The sequence below is a fragment of the Ictalurus furcatus genome, chromosome 17, assembly GCF_023375685.1.
Source record: "Ictalurus furcatus strain D&B chromosome 17, Billie_1.0, whole genome shotgun sequence".
Classification (NCBI taxonomy): Eukaryota; Metazoa; Chordata; class Actinopteri; order Siluriformes; family Ictaluridae; genus Ictalurus; species Ictalurus furcatus.
In genome coordinates, this window is record NC_071271.1 from 13,378,130 (window position 1) to 13,397,645 (window position 19,516).

A 19,516-nucleotide genomic window follows, 5' to 3' on the forward strand; every position below is an offset into this window, starting at 1 on the left:
TTAGTCTCCTTAAGTGCCAAATTGTATCCTGATTTTCCTGCCCTGGCTGCCTGAGCCGGTCCGTGTGAGGACTTCTGCAGTCTCTCGCCCCTGTATGAGTAAACAGAGGGATAGAGGAGGGGACGTAATCCATGTGTGGCCTGACTTGGCCTACACTGGATTATGAGAAACAGCTCAGTCTCCTCCGCAGACTACACAGAAAAATATCCGGCCTTCAGACACATCCTCTTAGAGGGGGAGGAAAGTGATTTTTTTTTCTTTTTTTGGTGCTTTTGTCAATTTTCTCCACAGAGATGAGGAGTGGAACAGGTGGAGGTCATTGAGTGTCTGGCACTTCATTAAGATCTTTGTGTTTATTAGCCAAATCCTCACAACAAACCTTGCTAGGAATATTTCATGGATTCAGTATAGGGCTGGGCGTTTAATAGTCAGTTAAATGTGAACAAGATATTTGGTTTAGACCACATGGAAATTGTTGTTTTATTTTATTTTTTTTTTATTTTTTTTTTTTTACATATTTGGACAAGCAAACATTAGATCCTCTTTCAAACAGTGTCTATTAATAAAGATGATGATAAACTATCAAATGACACATAAAATTGAGATTTTGTCATAATCTTCACAATTTAAATGAACAAAAAAGCAGATCAGTCACATGGAAAAAGTAAGTACACACCATCATTTATCACACCTTCTAATCCATAACATTAGAATCAGGTGTTCAAGATTGGGTGTCAGTGATCAGAACCTGCTGAAATTTGAAATCCATCATTCCACTGTAAGGAAAATCATTTACAAGGGTTCAGATTTCAAACTGCCAATCTGTCCAGGACTGGCCGTCCCAGCAAATTCAGCCCAAGGGCAGACCATCTGATGCAAAAAAAAAAAAAAAAAAAAGTCTCCAAGAACCCCAAAATTTCACCACAGGTTCTGCTTGTAAGTCTAGCAGATCTGTATTTGGTGCAGACCAAAGACAGCTTTTCAGGAGAAGCACCTCATACCAACCGTGAAGCACGGTGGTGTAAATGTTATGTTTTGGGGTCGCTTCGCTGCCTCAGTGACTGGACAGCTTGCATTCACTGATTCAACTATGAATTCTGAATCATATCAAAGAGTGCTTGAAGATAATGTGAGGCCATCTGTCCGAAAGTTCAAATTGAACCGAAAGTGACCATTTCAACAGGATAATGGTCTTAAGCTCACTAGCAATTCCACCAAGGTATGGCTCAAAAAGAAGAAATGGAGGGTTATGGAACGGCCTAGTCAAAGCCCGGGTTTGAATCCCATAGAAATGTTGTGGGGGATTTGGAACGCGCAGTACATGAAAAAAAATTCTCAAATATCCTGCAACTGAAAGAATATTGCATGGAAGAGTGATCACAATCACAAAAGTAATATTATAATAAAATACATCAACTTTATTAATAGGCACTGTTTAAAAGATCATCAAATGCTTGATTGTCCAAATGTCAAAAAACCAACAATTTCCATGAGGTGTACTTATTTTTGTCACATGACTGTAAATGTTCATTTTGTATTTCATACTGTATTCACACAGCATATAAAGCATCTAAATTTGTCTATAATTAGCGTTTTAAAGACATTCACTTAATATGACTAAGAAGCAGAGATTTAAACACTTAAAGGAATACAGCTTTTGTGCATTACAAAAAGGTGCAAAAAATCTATTATTACGCAACTAAATCTATTAATATTTTAGACAAGTGCACTTACAAATAGTTATGTGTTACATGTTCACTCTTAATTCCTCTCTAGTATTTGGAGTTTTGAATGTTTGCCCTTGCAAAATCGTTTCCAAAAGTGGTCTTGAATGTAAACGAAACTTGTTTTTAGTTTTGTGGGAAAATAACACTGGGGAAGCAAGGCGAGGGCAGGCAAAACAATCTTGCCATCTCCATATCATGACTGAGGTGCATCTCTGGCCTTCTTGCCTTCTTGCGGTTTGCATGTCTTGATAACGCCAATCTTTTAACCAGGCTATATGTTTCCCCTGTTGAAATGCCAGGTGTGGAAACACGTGAAACTGTGCAAACACATCTAGCTCCACCCGGCACTCCTGGTGCCTATCCAAACAGGAGAGAGCGAGCCTGCTGAATAATTACACTAAGTGTGTTTGGTCAGCCCGTAGGGGAACATTAATGCACGTGCACTCTGGTTAAGCAGGGTAATGGCTTGGGACCTGTGCTGAGACTCGAGGCAGGGCTTCACCCATCACTTCAAAGCCATTGTTTAAGCAGGAGCGGTGCACACACTCCAGAATGAGTGTTGACTGCTGGGCCATTTCAATAAGCCGAGGAAAAAAAAAAAAAAAGAGAAAGCGTGCAACAGCCTTTTCGAGTCTTCCAAAAATAACCTAGGCAACCCCCGCCGCCTTCCAGCCTTTCCTGACTGGGCTGTAATTAATATGACAAGTCTGTGCAAAGCAGAAGAAAAAAAAAATAGGCTTATGCCTGACCACTGCTTACATGCAAGCAGCAGAGGAGTACATTGAAAGCACATGTCGCAAACGGAGATTGCTGTGCATGTTTACTGCTTCTGGATACGTTCCCATCCATGAGGACACTGCATCTGCTGGGGTTAGTATAGTACTGGCTCTGCTGGGGATGAATCTCCACTCACACTCTGTGGGAATGGGAAACAAACTGATATAATAATAATCCAGATAATATTTTGACTACGTGGCAGTGAAGCTTATAGCCTGAGGAAGGCTTTACTTCAAAGTTAATTTGATCGCCATTACACGTAGGGGTGTGTAGAAGACAGGCTGTGTGCACACAAGCTGTACCAGAAGGCCTACTTAATACTAATGAAAGCATTTTTTTAAACTATTACACACACCCACATTCTCCAGCCTTTACAAAATGGGGTGAGGGGGTGTGCACTCAAATGATGCTTTCCAGCCCTGCACTGAGACAATGAGGTATCAATTACTGTGATAAGATCTGTGCAAAGTCCAAATCAAGCGAGAATTTCACATCTGGTCCTGTGCTCTTGTCGTCAAATTAATGGATTCTTCTAAAGCCATGTGCACCAAGAGCGTGATAACGTAACCTCTCTTACTACTGATAACATTCCCAAACAAGGCAGCACTGCGATTTCTCAGTAGAGGTGGAAACCTTAAACACGCAACCACACACACACAATTATATGACATATTCGGAGTTGCTTAAATGCAGACTAGAAAAACAAAGAAACTGCTCACTCTAAGACAAATGTCAGGTCTGCATTAGCTGCCTGCAAAAAGACAAGCTCCAGTGGAGCATCTCCTGCATACTTTGCTGCCAAAACAGATTTTGAATCAACCATCCCTTTTCTTTTTGCCTTTGCTGATGATGCTATACCAGTGGCACTGAGCGGTTCAATTTGGACAACCCGATGTCTGAGAGAGAACAAAGAGACAGAGAAAGGAGGAAAAAAAAAACCGAGAGACTGATTTACAGCTGTAGTGAATGAACAACAATGTTGGAGTAGTCAGAGCTGCATGGTTCTCCAAACTCCCTGAGAGGACGCGTCTGTGGAATCTGGCCCAGACATTTCTAGCGTTCCTGAGCTGATTGGAAACACACAGGCGTGAATGGCTGTTATTTCCAGGTGTGGAGAGAGAGAAAGCCGGTGGCTCCTCACCTCCCTGTTGTTGCCTGGATACCGTTACCAGGAAGGCCCGTGGCCGGGGGTTAAGCTGCGGCGATAAAATGAATAAACAAAGGACGGCTCTGTGGGCAGCCCGGCCAGGTGAGCTCATATCAGCTTCCCGCATTGAAACTCATCTGCACAGGAAATGACCTGCAGCACCTCACTAACACACCTGGACAGAGAGGAAGAGAACACAAAGATGTCCTGGAGGAACCATGCCACTTTAGCTTTTGACCATCGGAGGAACTCAACTCTCATCGCTTTCAACAGGCCTCTGTAACAATCCCTCAACAACTCCTCATTGTAGTGACACCACGAGGAGAACCGTGGGACGAAAACAAGGTCACGCATCAGAGCCACCATCAAGCTATCGCAGCAAACTGCAAATATTATAATAATCCCAAAGATATCGAGACAAAATTAAAAGCACTAGACAACTTGTGTACATTACAAAAGCAATGTGACAACTTCCCGTAAGTACACAATGCCTAGCGTGCCTCGTATTGAAGCCGATGATGAAGAGAGTGCTTTCCACATTTTCATCTGCTATTCATTTTTAACTGCTCTGTCAGCGCGCAGCTCGGCACACGTTGTAACTCCATGAAGTGGCATACATCAGGCGCCTGCTTATAGGTGTAAAATACCACTGTAGCTGCCCCATCAGTGCATTACGGAGTGAGAGTGCATGCTGGAAGCAACTTGAATACGGCTGAGGGCAGATAATGTCGCCCTGTATAGAGACGCTGTCAGTGTTGGTTAGTGTGTGATCTCCGGACTGAAAGCAGCAGCAGGCATACGCTGAGCTGCCGAGGACAATGTGGTGCCAGAAAACTTTTAATTGCGGGTCATGTCGGAACTGAGCTGTTACTCTGAGACCGTGTCCAAGTGGACAGTTCACTTAGATGTGACAGGCACAGAGAGAGAAGAGAGTCTAACAGCTGTGTTAAGAGCCCTCTCACTGTCACACTCTCAAACACACAGAAAGAAGAGATGGAGACAATCAGAGTGCTGCTCATGACTGCTACTGACAGAGCACACACACTACATACTAGCAAAAATGTGTTGAACTGTTATATGATATTGCAGGGTATGAGACTTGAAAATTACATGCATTTGAAATACCTCACATTTTTTGTGTGCATTGTAATTTTACAATTTCACAGACAAAGTGCTGCATAAAGTACAGACGCTAACATTTCCATAGACTTGGCCAACTAAAAGTAGTATAAGAGATGTGAATGCAGAGTTTCTGACTTTGAATACTAATAATTGAATCTAATTTAAATAATATTCATATTATACAATCTGAATAGAATTCAAACAATAAAATATCCTGACAGGCCCAGTGCCGTGGTATTGTAATCTATGGTATGGCATAGTTTGGTATAATATGATACTGGATGTTCGTGGACATCCAGTTCTCGGTCGGTACGCAACACTTCCAGTCTTTTTGAATCTGTTAAAAAAAAATATATATATATATATATATATATATATATATATATATATATATATATATATATATATATATATATATATATACACACACACACACACACACATATACACACAGTCTGCAGTATAATATGGTACAGTATATGATAATGTCGTATGGTATAGAACAGTACATGGTACAGTTCAGTATAGTACAGCATGGTATAGTATAGCATGGCATAGTATGGTATAGATCAGTACACAGCAATATTGCATATAATATACTAGAGTATGCAGTAGTATAGTATAGTACAAAGAGATATAGAGAGAGAACGGTATATCTTTAGTTCCAGTGTCCTGCTGTTCATAAAGATATCAGTTTGCTCCTGACCCCTGAAACACTGAAGTTATGAAGGCATAATAAGTCCCAAAATGGCTTGCCACAGATTGCCAAGTAGAAGCTTCTTACTCTTTGTGATATTAGCAGCAAATATCATTCCTGTCACTTCGGCAGAACTCAGATGTGCGATAACACCCTGTGCCATTTTGCAGTCTAGACATGATCAGTATTTTACCATGGCGTACCAAAGAAATCACACAGTCTGAAGTGCATCAGTGAACAAGTTGGGGTGGCCTTGCCGCGCAGTCGCCCTTCAGCTCTGCAGAGGTAGAGGCTCAGAGAAGGAGAACAGCAGATGCCTGACACACTGCTGTCCATTCAGTTGCTCTAAAGAGCAGCTGCTCGCCATCTCCTGCCCCTGGCACTTCACACACATACACACACAAAGCCAGCAGGAAGCAACCACAGAGGCTGCCAGCTTGCATTCCCTGATTTTCACACTGAACCTCATAAAACAACCCTACGAAGTTTGCAATTGTCTAAATTGTTCAAATCTGAGCTTTTCACATTTGGGCCACTTTCATTTGTGGTCCTAGATCTGAACCATATTGGAAATGTGTCATTTTCACATTGCATTTTACTGTGTATGTGTTTATCCCTACTGGCTTCTCTTCTGCACGCAAATGTCTATAAACACAAATGTGTCAGTAATAGCTGCAAAAACAAAAGAAGCTCTGCATCGGTCCCTTTTTACTGTCTCTTGATGATCATGAACTGTTGATGAGCTGCCAGACAAAATCCAGTGCAAATCTAACTTTAAAAAAAAACAAAAAACAAACATTGTTCATGCTTGTGAATCACACACCTTACAATGAAAATGTGGCATTTAAAGTCTGTTCATATGAATGGCAGTTCGTGAATGCAAACTATGAGAACAATAAGATCAGATCTGAGAGAAAAATTCAGAATTGAGCAATACGACTTGTAACTTGAGCGTAGCTGTTAATACTCCACAACACAGACAAACTGTCTCATGGATACAGGCGCATGCAAATCCACTAACACCTGGACTGGACTGAATTCACATTCATTCACAGATTCCTCCATATGTGCAATCCATTTCTCTCTCACTTCAGTCCTAAAAAAAAAAAAAAAAAAACCTCGACAAGACAATAAATCTACAAATGTGCTGAACCCATTTACTGTCATCTCGAAATATATCACAAAAAAGGAGGGAGAAAGAGAAAAGTACACGTGCGTAGGTGGTGGTGGGAGGGAGCGGGGGGGTGTTGTGGGGGGATGGGGCAGATAGCGCGATACGCCTCTGATTCTCAGATAGCGAGATGATAAGAATGGCGTCTTTCATGACCTGTTCAGAAAATCAGCCTCCAAGAAAATCTGCATTGTGCTGGGGACTTCCAGGTCAGCGGCAAAAGAAAAAAGGAGTCGTGTGTGGAGTGTGGAGGGAGGGCGAGACGCTATTCAAACAGACAGAGGCGACTAGCTCCGAGCACTGTGGGTCACAGGAACGGGGTCTCGATCTATAGGTGGCTGAAAAACACCTCTCATTATGGGAGGGATCATGTGACGAGGGCTCTTCCTCCTCCTGCTTTGGGATCCTCCTGGCCTGAATGTGAGCAGTATGTCCAGCAACAAGCTGTCTTTATGCCCATGCGGGTAATTACGGGGCACAGGTCAGGATCTGTTACTGCTGGAGCCGGGCAGAGTCCAGGTGCCCGAGCCTGAAGCGCTCAGCCATGTTGGGAGAGGAAACCAGAGGAGCGTTCAAGCCTACATAGACCCCCACCCCCCCACCCCCCACCCGGCCTGGAGGCACGGCCAGCACAGAGCGGCCAAAACCTAAACGCACTACAGACCTTGCATTGTCTCGGCTCACATCTTTCTCCCACACACACACAAACACACACACTGCACCTGACTATGCAGCCTTAGGAAGGTAGATTTAAAGTAAAGCAAAGACACTAGTGGTGATTACAATCAACGTTCACAGTGGGAGCCTGATAAAGACCTGCATCGAAACCAGATTAGTATGGCAACACACATCCACATAAACACAGTAAGATCTCTTAATGAGCGTATCACACACACACCGTCAGCTATCAATGCTGCGTCTTGCAGGCAGCGTCAGCAATATCATAACAGACCTGCATCTCTCCATGCGCTGTCGCCCGCTGATTTCCCCGTCGGCGACCCCCCGCACACACAACAAACATGGCGGTAAGAAGAAGTGCTTGTGGATGGTCGAACAAATGACAGGGTGTTTATTCCAGTGAGTCATAACAAAATAAAATCAAAAGATGCTTGGGCTCGTGGACGGTTTATCATGGACCGGGCTAGATTAAGCGCCTCCCGTCTTGCCCTGCACAAAGCACTGTGTAGTCTAGCACGGCTCCGAGAGCAACTCGGGCACCAGATAAGAGTATTGATAATGCTGGCTGCACAAGTCCAATTGATTTTGGGAAGCTGAGACACTGGAACTGAGTGCGTCTCTTACTTCGAAAGTGCTTCGTAGGACGTCTAATACTGTCGGCATACATATCCGGACAGATAGATTGAGATAATTGTTGGCTCTTCACTGAGTCAAGAGAAAAATAACAGAAATAAAAAGTTAACAGCAGCTTTTGCTTTGAGGGCTTACATGTAATATAATGTAGTGTGAGCAGTGCATCACAGACTCCTGGTTAAATGTGGTAAAGCCCAGTGGAAGGTGTGTGTGTGTGTGTGTGTGTGTGTGTGTATGCTGTGGGACGCAGCAAGCCGCGTGGCCTTTTGAAGGCACAAAGACAAAGCGATGAGCAGTGATAAGAGGAGGCGCCAGGCTGCTCAAAGCCCTGAGCGCTGAGCAATCACACACAGACTGATAAGCAACATGCCATAAAAGCCTGCTCCGACTCTTACAGCTCTCTCCTCCAGACGACAGAGAGAGAAGAGAGGAAGCGACGGAAGGAGGAGGAAAGGGGAGGTTCAAACTGGATAATAAAGATGGATGCTCCATTTTGGAAAGGAACAAATATACTGTATAAGACAACAGAATGGCAGTTTTCCCTCATAAGAACTGATTGTTGGTACAAGGTGGGGGGGACAACCCAAGAGGACAGAAGTACATGTCAGGGGAGCTGCTCTGACAATAAAACGATATGATGTATGCACTTCCAAGCATTATAAAAGACACACACAGCTTGACATTTCTGTCAAATGACCAATCACAAGCCCTCCAGTCAATGCTTAGCAATTGCGGATAATCTTTCAGGACCAGAGGAGACATTTTGAATCTGAAGCTCCTTATACTGTCTAGTGAAAATAAATACCCAGCGGTAAAAGTAAAAGTGATGTGTTCTACCAATTTCCACAGTCAAAAAGGATATATTTTTAAGAATCTTAGCTTTAGATTGATCTCGGTGATTGGGTCCCAATGTGTGCTAAACCATACAAATATGTTTACCTGAAAAGGGCGTTAATGTAAAGCATTTAACACTGCTGTTAGCTGTGCAATAAACTGATCGGAGTGTCCTTAATTTGTTTCGCTGTCTTTGTTGTTTGTTTGTTGATGTTATTTAACAATCTCAGCTTAGCAAGCACTTGACAGTTGTGTACCCTTTTAAAGTCATCGATAATGTCTTGTGGTTGCCGGCATAATTCAAGAATTCCAGCCTCTTTCTTCGAAAACCCTGAGAAGCAAGGCAACAATAACCATGCATGAGCACGGCTTCGTTCATTACATGTGGTGTGATGCGCTTTGGAAGACATGTGAGGTGTCAAAATAGTGCAGTCCAAAATGTACACGGCAACATTCATCTTTCACATGACACAGTGACTACTGGGAAATGACAAATTACATGGAAATGATACTATAGCAGAGAATGGAAAGTAGTGTGAAATATGTAAAATCATCCTTGAATGAAATCAATCTGTCTCATGCAATGATAAGGAACATACTATCAGATTGCTAATCTGTTTTCATAGTAAATATGTGGTGTATAACTTGCTTTGCGCTGGGAAGAACAACTTCATTACTACGATTCTCTACTATTCTCCGAGTTTAAAGGAAAAGGAATACAGCGCTGTGTCTTACCTGAGCCGGCATCGATGCCTGTAGCCTGGCCTACACGCTCTGGAATCAGACAAGAGGAGCCGGGCATGGTCATGGGCTCAGAGCGCACAGGCTGGATCCTAACACACATCACACATGTGCACACACAGTAACAAATATATCCATGGCATACATAGCGAGCATACTGCAAGCAAAACAAGGTAATTATGCATTTTGTAAATGAAGGATGGTAATTCAACCTGGTGCTGTTCTGTGTCAAACATAAGCAAGACACTGTGTGTGTGTGCGTGTGTGTGTGTGTCTGTGTGTATACATGTATATACAGTATACCTGAGGCTGTGTAGTTCCAGGTCATCAGTATCAAAGTCGAGCAGGGGCTGCTGGGAATCACTGGGCCCTTGAGACTGCAGCACAGACGAACTGGAGGAGATGACCGTGGTCTGGCCTGATGGGTGAATGGTCTTAAACTGGAACTGAGGACCCATCCACAACCGCCTGTGAGGGCCAGTGTGGGTCACTATCTCCACCTGAAAACACACAGCTACATGTTAACTGGTGCAGAAAGACAACTCCACTTCATGTAAAGTGATACAGTATTACAACCACATGTTAGTACCAAAACTATATGACCACAGCACCTCAGTGGGATTGAACAACTGTTCTGCACGGGTTTGCATGTGTGTATGCAAATACACAGACACGAGATTCCTCCCCATACACTGCATTAATGTGGTAAATAAGAACAGGTGTGAATCTCATGCTACTTCACGATTCAACTGAATTTCAATTCAAGGTGGTATGACGTAATTATTTTTAACAAATGATCTATGTTGATGTATCTTATAGAATACATCAGTGGTCTTCAACCTTTTCAAGCACAAGATCAGTTTGGAAGGCAAAATTTGAACTGAGATCTACTACACGACATGTTGGCAAAAGGAACAAAAATCGCACCAGGAGAAATGCCATTTTACTTTACGAACAGTAAAGCGGTAAATCTACTATTACAGGTTTCAATAATCACAGTGACACAGTTCAAATGTCAACAGGCAACAATATTAACAAAAACATGCACAATTAGCGTGTACAGCTCAAATTATACGGGCCAGTGTTAATATTTTGACTCATTTAATGAATGTGATGATGTGCCTGAAGTCTCTCAGTCGGTAATTTATAATCTGGAGCACAGCAGTTGAGACTGCCAGCCTAATGCAATTATTGGTCATATACACTGTACTCATTCTACAGTACTGTCACACGCTATATAGTGCGCATATATACAGTTGTGCCCAAAAGTTTGCATACCACTTGCAGAATCTGATAAATCTTAATACTGTTAACAAAATAAGAGGGATCATAAAAATCCCATGTTGTGTTTTATTTAGTACTGTCCTGAATACACTATTGCACATAACAGATGTTTAGATATCGTACACAAGACAGAATTATAGCTGAATTTATAAAAAATTACCCCGTTCAAAAGTTTACATACGCTTGATCCTTAATACCGTGAGTTCTTAATACCTGGATGATCCACTACTGTTTTTTTGTTTTGTGATAGTTGTTCATGAGTCCCTTGTTTGTCCTGCACAGTTAAACTTCCCACCGTTCTTCAGAAAAATCCTCCAGATCCTGCACATTCTTTGTTTTTCCAATATCTTCTGCATATTTGACCCCTTTCCAACAGTGGCTATACGATGTCCAGATCCATCTATTCACAATGAGGACAACTGAGGGACTCATACACAACTATTACAAAAGGTGCAAACATTCACTGATGCTCAAGAAGGTAACACGAAAGGGGGCAAAAGCCAGGGGGATGTAAACTTTTGAACAGGATGATCTGTGTAAATTGTTAGTATGTAATAATATTTTGTTAACAGTATTAAGATTTAGCAGATTCTGCAATGGGTATGCAAACTTTTGGGTACAACTGTATAGTGAATAAAAAGCCATTTGGGATCAAACCTAACGGTGTAATTTATTCTGGTATGAAGATCAGTCGACATTGAAAGATTTTTACATGGCACCCAGGTAGTGTTATGAAATGTAAAATTGAGCTAATCAAGGTGGTTGATGCCTCGTGATTTTCTTTGCATAAAAAAAAAAACGACAACTGAAAATGGGTCGTTTGTGTTACAAATTTAGTGTTTAAAAGTAACTTCTAAAGAGAAAATTATAATCCATCAAGGAACTGATTTGTTTTTCCAACCCTACAGAGAAACAGACACCACTAATATTAAGCAGGAGAGGGTGAGAAGGAAAAAACAGGATGTCCTGCCAGCTTCCTTCTCCCCCACGCCTTCATCCATATTTTCTGAAAGTAGGCCGAGGGCTTTGCTCTTCTCTCCTCCTCCAGTCACATATGTGAAAAAGAGCCTAGGGAGGAGTGCAAGTGCAACATGAGGCTTTTTTTTTTCTGCAGTTAACACCATCAGTGTCACCCAGCCCTGAGACAAACAGATGTAGCGCTGCTTTTCTGCAGGGGCAAGAGCCAGATGTTTCCCCCGAACCCTCCTGTCACACTTAGCAGCAACATATTGAGCCCACTTCACACTGACAGCACTCATTACACACAGCCACGGCTCACACAGGGGACTGTGTTTCAGGCAAGCTGTCTCATCCCAAACCTGTTCACCGTCCAGAAAGAACCTTTCGGGAAAACTGAAGGAATAGTTGTCATTGTGAGTGCTGGTGATGTCATCAAAAAAGCAGACGTAGTCGTAATACACATTCATACTGAACATTCAACAGAGGCCATAGAAGATCACGTGTAAGAAGTGCGATGAAGCTAGGTGTGTACTGCATATCAGGAGCTCATAAAATGTTCATAAGAGAACCATAAGAGCCATCAGTAAAACTGCAACTCAGTGATGTAAACTGCAGCCGTTATGTTGCTAGCTACACGTTTTACCTATGAGAGGCCACAGAAATGAATAGCACCAAAACAGAAATGACTTAACTCTATTTACATACATTATAATAGTTAATAATGCACATATTAACTATGTATGCTTCATGAAATGCCTTTTAAGGAGAAAAGGCAAAGCTGAAAAATGTTCAGTAATTCAAAGAGGGAAACATTCAAATACACAAAAAAAAACCCAACCTGAAACAAAGAACTAGTGAGATTCCTTACATGGGAGTACTGCTAGCGGTGGCTCAGTGGTTAGTGCTTTGGACTACTGGTCTGAAGGTTGCGAGTTTAACTCTTGGTACGGTTACTTTGTGACACTTGACCAAGGCCCTTAACGCTTGTCTGCTCAACTCAATTGTATCACTTTGGATAAAAGCATCAGCCAAACAAATTAACGCTTGTTAGGGATGCAAAAACAACATTTGACTGTTACTGGTCCATTAACAAATAATTTAAAAAAATTATTACGAACTGGACTTTTCACCTAAAAATGACCAGGACTAACCCCAAAAAAGTGAGGTTATGGATTGCAGCATTCTTGTAACCCCTACAAACAGCATGATAGCAAAACTGGATCATTCATGAAGCCTAAAAATAAATAAAAAATGCGGGATGGGAGCACTGACCTGAGAAAGCCACTCCTCATCCTCCTGGCTGCTGTGGTCTGAGGCTAGGCTGTCATAGGAACCCTGTCTGGTGATGGGCCCCGGGCTTCCTGGAGGCAACGCTGTGATGAAGAAGAAAACAGGATGAGATGAAGTAAACATCTTGTGCAACAAGAAGAGTGAGAAAGCACATTCTGGGCTATGAGTAGATTTATGTCTGTGCGTGTGTAGCACCATGACAGATGGAGCACTAGCGGGCTTGAGTAAGCAGGCGCTAAAAATGAAGACTAATGTGCGGAATCGGTTGTTTGTCTTCCCACCTCCGGGCTAGCACATGGTGTAGTTGCAAATGTATTTAATAAAGGAATAGATAATAGAGCCGTCAAGATCTCATCTGGAAAGCTCACAGAGCTTCTGCTGTTCCCTATCCATCTTTCTCTCGTTCTCTTACTCTCATCTCAGGTACATGGCCGGTGTTCAGTACACCTCAAGTGGTGTTTCTGCCAAGGCCAATGAGTAACATACTAATTGTTCACGCAAACAGGAACCTGCTTTTTCTTTGCTAAAACACCAGTCACTAGAAGAGCCAGAACAAAGGGAGGCTTTAGCCATGCCAGAATGCTTCATTACACACACACACACACACACACACACATCAGTCTTAACAGCATGACGACATGTGTTGTACTCCAACAGCACAGAACAAAGTCAGGTCCTGTTACGCCTTAAACACAGTCAGGTCTTGATCTGCATCCTCCCCTGTGGCCCCGCAGCCTGGCGACAATAAGTGTTGACTAATCAATAACTGAAACATAAGAACAGAAGCTGGTTCTGTAGATCAGGTTTCAGTGGGTTCATAATAGCCAAGTCATAGAAGCTGCAACTCATCCCCAGTACTGAAGAGTACAAAGTGGAGGAGGCTGTGGACAGGAAGCAGCAACTAACCACATGAATTTGCCACATCACTGTGAGTATAGGATTTACACGTTTTCACTGGTAACTAAAATACTCCCTTGGTGAAAAATAAATCAAGATTACAAAATCATTCATCTAAATGATTAAGTACATTCGATTCGTTTGTGTTCTAGCACATTGGCAAATCATAGAAATTTGTCAAAAACCGTTACAAACTGACAAAATACTTAATCTGATTATGTGTGATGAAATGAAGAAGGGTAAAACTGTTAAAAACTAGTATCACAAGTGTGACCTCTGTGCCAAGAGTGTCAACAGAAACACCTCCATAGCCAACAAGTCCAGTAGTGGTTGTTACTAATTTATATGCCTTAAAATACAGTCATGTGAAAAAATAAGTATACCCCATGGATTTTTTTGTGTTACATATTTGGACAAGCAAACATTTGATCCTCTTTGAAACAGTACATATATACACTATCAAATGACACATAAAATTGACATTTTTCATAAATGAATGGAAAAAGTAAGTAGACCCCTACATTTATCACACCTTCAAATCCAAATCCATAAAATTATAATCAGGTGTTCAGGACTAGGTGTCACTGATGCTTAGGTTCTTAGGGAGTGCAGATGGAACCTGTCTTTTTTATATCCCTCTCATATCTAGTGTCTGGTGTTCCCTTTGCTATTGAGGTGTGTGGTGTCATAATGCCAAGATCTAAGGAGTTCTGTAAGGCGTTCAGAAAAAATGTTGTGGATGCCTATGAGTCTGGCAAGGGATTTTAAAATATCTCCAAATTATTTGAAATCCATTATTCCACTGTAAGGAAAATCATATACAAGTGGCACAGATCTCAAAGGACTACTAATCTGTCCAGGACTGGCCGTCCCAGCAAATTCAGCCTTAGAGCAGACTGTCTGATGCAAAAATAAGTCTCCAAGAACCCCAAAATTTCATCACAGGTTCTGCTTGTAAGTCTAGCAGATCTGTATTTGGTGCAGACCAAAGACAGCTTTTCAGGAGAAGCACCTCATACCAACTGTGAAGCACGGTGGTGGAAATGTTATGGTTTGGGGTTGCTTCGCTGCCTCAGTGACTGGACAGCTTGCATTCATTGATTCAGCTATGAATTCTACATCATATTAAAGAGTACTTGAAGATAATGTGAGGCCATCTGTCCAAAAGTTGAAGTTGAACGGAAAGTGGACCTTTCAACAGGATAACGATCCTAAGCACACTAGCAATTCCACCAAGGAATGGCTCAAAAAGAAGAAACTGGAGGGTTATGGAACGGCCTAGTAAAAGCCCGATTTGAAATATTGTGGGGGGGATTTGAAACAGGCAGTACATACCAGAAAACCCTCAAACATCTTGCAATGGAAAGAATATTGCATGGAAGAGTGGTCAAAAAATTCCAGCAAGCCTGGTGGACAATTATGCACAATTAAGGCCTACAAGAATCTATTTCTGCTAAAGGGGGTAATACTGGCTTCTGAGGGTATACTTACTTTTTTCCACAGAAGAATACCACATCTATTGACATTTCTGTTGAATAAATGATTGAAAAATGTATTTTTCCTTGTGGTTTTGTTCAAGCATAATCAACTTGTTTAATTGGCATAGTTTCAAAAATTATCAAATGTTTGCTTGTCCAAATATGTCAAAAAGGAAGCAATTTCCATGGTATTTACTTATTTTTTAACATGTACTTCAAACACGAAGGAAACTACTAAAGATAAATCTAATCGGTTCATCTGTTGGTTACAGTGATAATGCCATATAAATCCTATAAACATTCAACCACTTGTTCTTGAGAAATTGTGCTAATGAATATCTCAGATGGACGCACGGACAGTGGCACGGACAATCAGAAAACAATAGTGGAGGAGGCATTTAATTTAAAGATTTGTACTTGCTATAAGCTTTGGGTTACACTAGGGACAGTAGGACAACAGTCAGGGTACATCAGGGACAGTGATGTGGGAATGTCAGGGACAGTAGCACAGCGATGTAGGAATGTCAGGGACAGTAGCACAGTGATGTGGGGATGTCAGGGACAGTAGCACAGGGATGTGGGGATGTCAGGGACAGTAGCACAGGGATGTGGGGATGTCAGGGACAGTAGCACAGCGATGTGGGAATGTCAGGGACAGTAGCACAGGGATGTGGGGATGTCAGGGACAGTAGCACAGTGATGTGGGAATGTCAGGGACAGTAGCACAGTGATGTGGAATGTCAGGGACAGTAGCACAGTGATGTGGAATGTCAGGGACAGTAGCACAGTGATGTGGGAATGTCAGGGACAGCGGCACAGTGGTATGGGCAGATCAGGGACAGTAGCACAGCGTTGTGGGAATGTCAGGGACAGTAGCACAGCGATGTGGGAAGGTCAGGGACAGTAGCACAGCGATGTGGGAATGTCAGGGACAGTAGCACAGCGATGTGGGAAGGTCAGGGACAGTAGCACAGCGATGTGGGACTGTCAGGGACAGTAGCACAGCGATGTGGGAATGTCAGGGACAGTAGCACAGCGATATGGGAATGTCAGGGACAGTAGCACAGTGATGTGGGAATGTCAGGGACAGCGGCACAGTGGTATGGGCAGATCAGGGACAGTAGCACAGCGTTGTGGGAATGTCAGGGACAGTAGCACAGCATTGTGGGAATGTCAGGGACAGTAGCACAGCGATGTGGGAAGGTCAGGGACAGTAGCACAGCGATGTGGGAATGTCAGGGACAGTAGCACAGCGATGTGGGAATGTCAGGGACAGTAGCACAGCGATGTGGGAATGTCAGGGACAGTAGCACAGCGATGTGGGAATGTCAGGGACAGTAGCACAGCGATGTGGGAAGGTCAGGGACAGTAGCACAGCGATGTAGGAATGTCAGGGACAGTAGCACAGCGATGTGGGAATGTCAGGGACAGTAGCACAGCGATGTGGGAATGTCAGGGACAGTAGCACAGCGATGTGGGAAGGTCAGGGACAGTAGCACAGCGATGTGGAATGTCAGGGACAGTAGCACAGCGATGTGGGAATGTCAGGGACAGTAGCACAGCGATGTGGGAAGGTCAGGGACAGTAGCACAGCGATGTGGGAATGTCAGGGACAGTAGCACAGCGATGTGGGAATGTCAGGGACAGTAGCACAGCGATGTGGGAATGTCAGGGACAGTAGCATAGTGATGTGGAATGTCAGGGACAGTAGCACAGGGATGTGGGAATGTCAGGGACAATAGCACAGTGATGTGGAATGTCAGGGACAGTAGCATAGTGATGTGGGCATGTCAGGGACAGTAGCACAGCCACAGAAATACAATAGAGGTAGCAGCACATCTGCAGAAATATACCAGAAACAGTAACACATCTGTACGTTGCACAAAAGAGATAATGCACAGCATTATCAGCAGGGGAATAGCAACACTATGGATATAGGAAGGGCAGGAAGACTGCAGCAGGAAGTAAGAAAAATGAGATTAATCCCGTTTACCACATGTAGAACATAAGCCTGTTTACCACATGTAGAACATAAGCCTGTTTACCACATGCACTCTCTCACATAGATGGGAAATCAGTGGTAATAAATCAGGTAGGGTTTAGGTAGCTCTAGTAGTAATTTCCAGGAAATTACTGCATGGGGTCATTACCAGGGTAAGAAAATTAGGTGTGTGTCCTACTGAGATACTTTTTGTGGTGGCTTATTTTAAACATCAGCAAACAGGAAAAGCCCAAAGTCAATAACAGTCAAAGAGGAGGATATGTAGAGTATTTGTGATAAGAACGACATTCCTTGTCAGATGAAAGGCACAATACAGGATGCATTTACTTAAGTGCAATTTAACAGAAGATTCCAAGAACACATGGTAAAGACACAGAACCCTGGCGATTAGGTCTAGGATGAGATGCATAAATTACACCAAACCCATTGTTACACTTGATTAGTTATACTTCACATCCTGTTTCACGAGAATCTCAAGGGAAATGTGGCAACATGTTTTCTGGTAAAACTGAATTTTAAGTTTGAATGATACAAAGAGCTAACATTACTGGTAAAGTTATGACACATGTCCTTTGTGTGATAATACCATTTTTGGGTAACTACAAGGCTGAGCCATACTACTAAGGTTCTTATCAGTCATTTCAGCGAAGCAATGGCCTTTAAGTGTTAGACAGCAGTGCCTGTGTGCTGGCCCAGCAATGGCGCCAAGGCTATCCTTTTTACCCTGCAGTCAGTCTAAGCTTCCCGCCCCATGGAGGCAATTAGGGCTATTGACCAGGTCGTTGCATGCGCAGGCAGGCTGCAGGCCTGGTAGACTCTCCGGCCACAGTTACAGCATTACGAGTCATGGAGGAGCAGCCGAGGCTCCGACTGCAGCACTGCTAAACTGGAGCCAGTCACAGTATTGGGAGGTAAATTATTCAGAGCATGTTTTACTCGACCCGACTCTGTGGCCAGTTGGAAGTGTCCAAGTACACATTGCAGGCAGCTACACAAATATTACCATGCAAAAGAGCAAAGCAAAAGCTGCACGTTCATTAAATACAATGTAGCATACAGCCTTGTTTGAAAGCCCTCACACCTTTCCTGAAGGTTCAGCCTCATTCATTAGGGAGCTCTCAGACACACAGATGCCTGCGTCTGATAATAAAGACGGCTAATGTCGCTAGCTGAGGATTCCCTGAGCTCTCTGTCAGTACGTCCAGAGGAGCCTTCGCAGGCCGGCGCGTTCTCATTATCTCCCCATCAGCTGGGTATAATCGGTGGAGGTTGGGTAATGCTCCTCCTCCGAGTGCAGCCGAAGCCTGGGCAGATGGACAGGTGGAGATAGTGACCATGAAGTGGCGCCACGGCTGCTTTTATCACCAGCCCAGCAGGCTCCAGCTCCTCTGACCCTACCGTCCACATGCTGCATTTTTAATCAGCTGGGTCATCCAATATACAGGCAACAGCGGGCCTGTCAATCACGTGGCGCTGCAACAGATCCGCGTGGGCTGAGGACACGCAGGAAACCCTGTCCTTTCTCAGCCCACAACGCTTGGGAACTGCCCACTGCTGGTGTCCTTGTGCTATCGCTTCCTCTTTTCTGTCATCTTTCTCTCTCTCTCTCCTCCATAGTGGGCTTCATCTGATATTACAGGGAAAAACGAGAGCCTGATAACATTTATATTCATAGCAAAGGCTAGCGATTCTCTAGGCTCGTTCTCTGTGTTTAACTGAAGGTGGCAGCCGGGCTCGGTTTCTTCCTGCATCGCTGGGCGCTCTCACCACCCACCATAAGAAAGGATGCTTTGTTAATTCAATAGTCACTTTACATTGCAGCAGGTGGCTTGACACGAGAGATGAGCTTCATAAATTAGTGAGAACTGAAACATACTGCACTTGATATAGTAAGGTGATGCATAATCTAACTAAAATTATGCGCATACTGAGCTGAGCCCACTCGATGTTGCTCAGGAATGCGAAAAGAAGACAGTAGTAGCGATATCCAGCTAATTATCATTAGGCAGAAATGTTAACACAGTACTCATTAAGACACTTGCCCCTAGTAAAGTACAGTGACATAGAACCACTGCCAT

At 43.1% G+C, this 19,516-nt stretch overlaps 1 protein-coding gene across 6 annotated transcripts in view; it reads right to left on the bottom strand.

Annotated features, from left to right (window-relative positions):
* The window catches only part of bcas3 (BCAS3 microtubule associated cell migration factor), a 221,795-nt gene that overhangs the window by 116,983 nt on the left and 85,296 nt on the right, over window positions 1-19,516 (bottom strand). For all 6 annotated transcript variants that reach the window (XM_053646445.1, XM_053646444.1, XM_053646443.1 and 3 more), the window contains 3 exons: window positions 13,044-13,144; window positions 9,831-10,027; window positions 9,522-9,619 (listed from right to left, as the gene is read on the bottom strand). In XM_053646445.1, coding sequence (XP_053502420.1) covers window positions 9,522-9,619; window positions 9,831-10,027; window positions 13,044-13,144 — 396 coding nt within the window. The remainder of the gene's footprint in view (window positions 1-9,521; window positions 9,620-9,830; window positions 10,028-13,043; window positions 13,145-19,516) is intronic.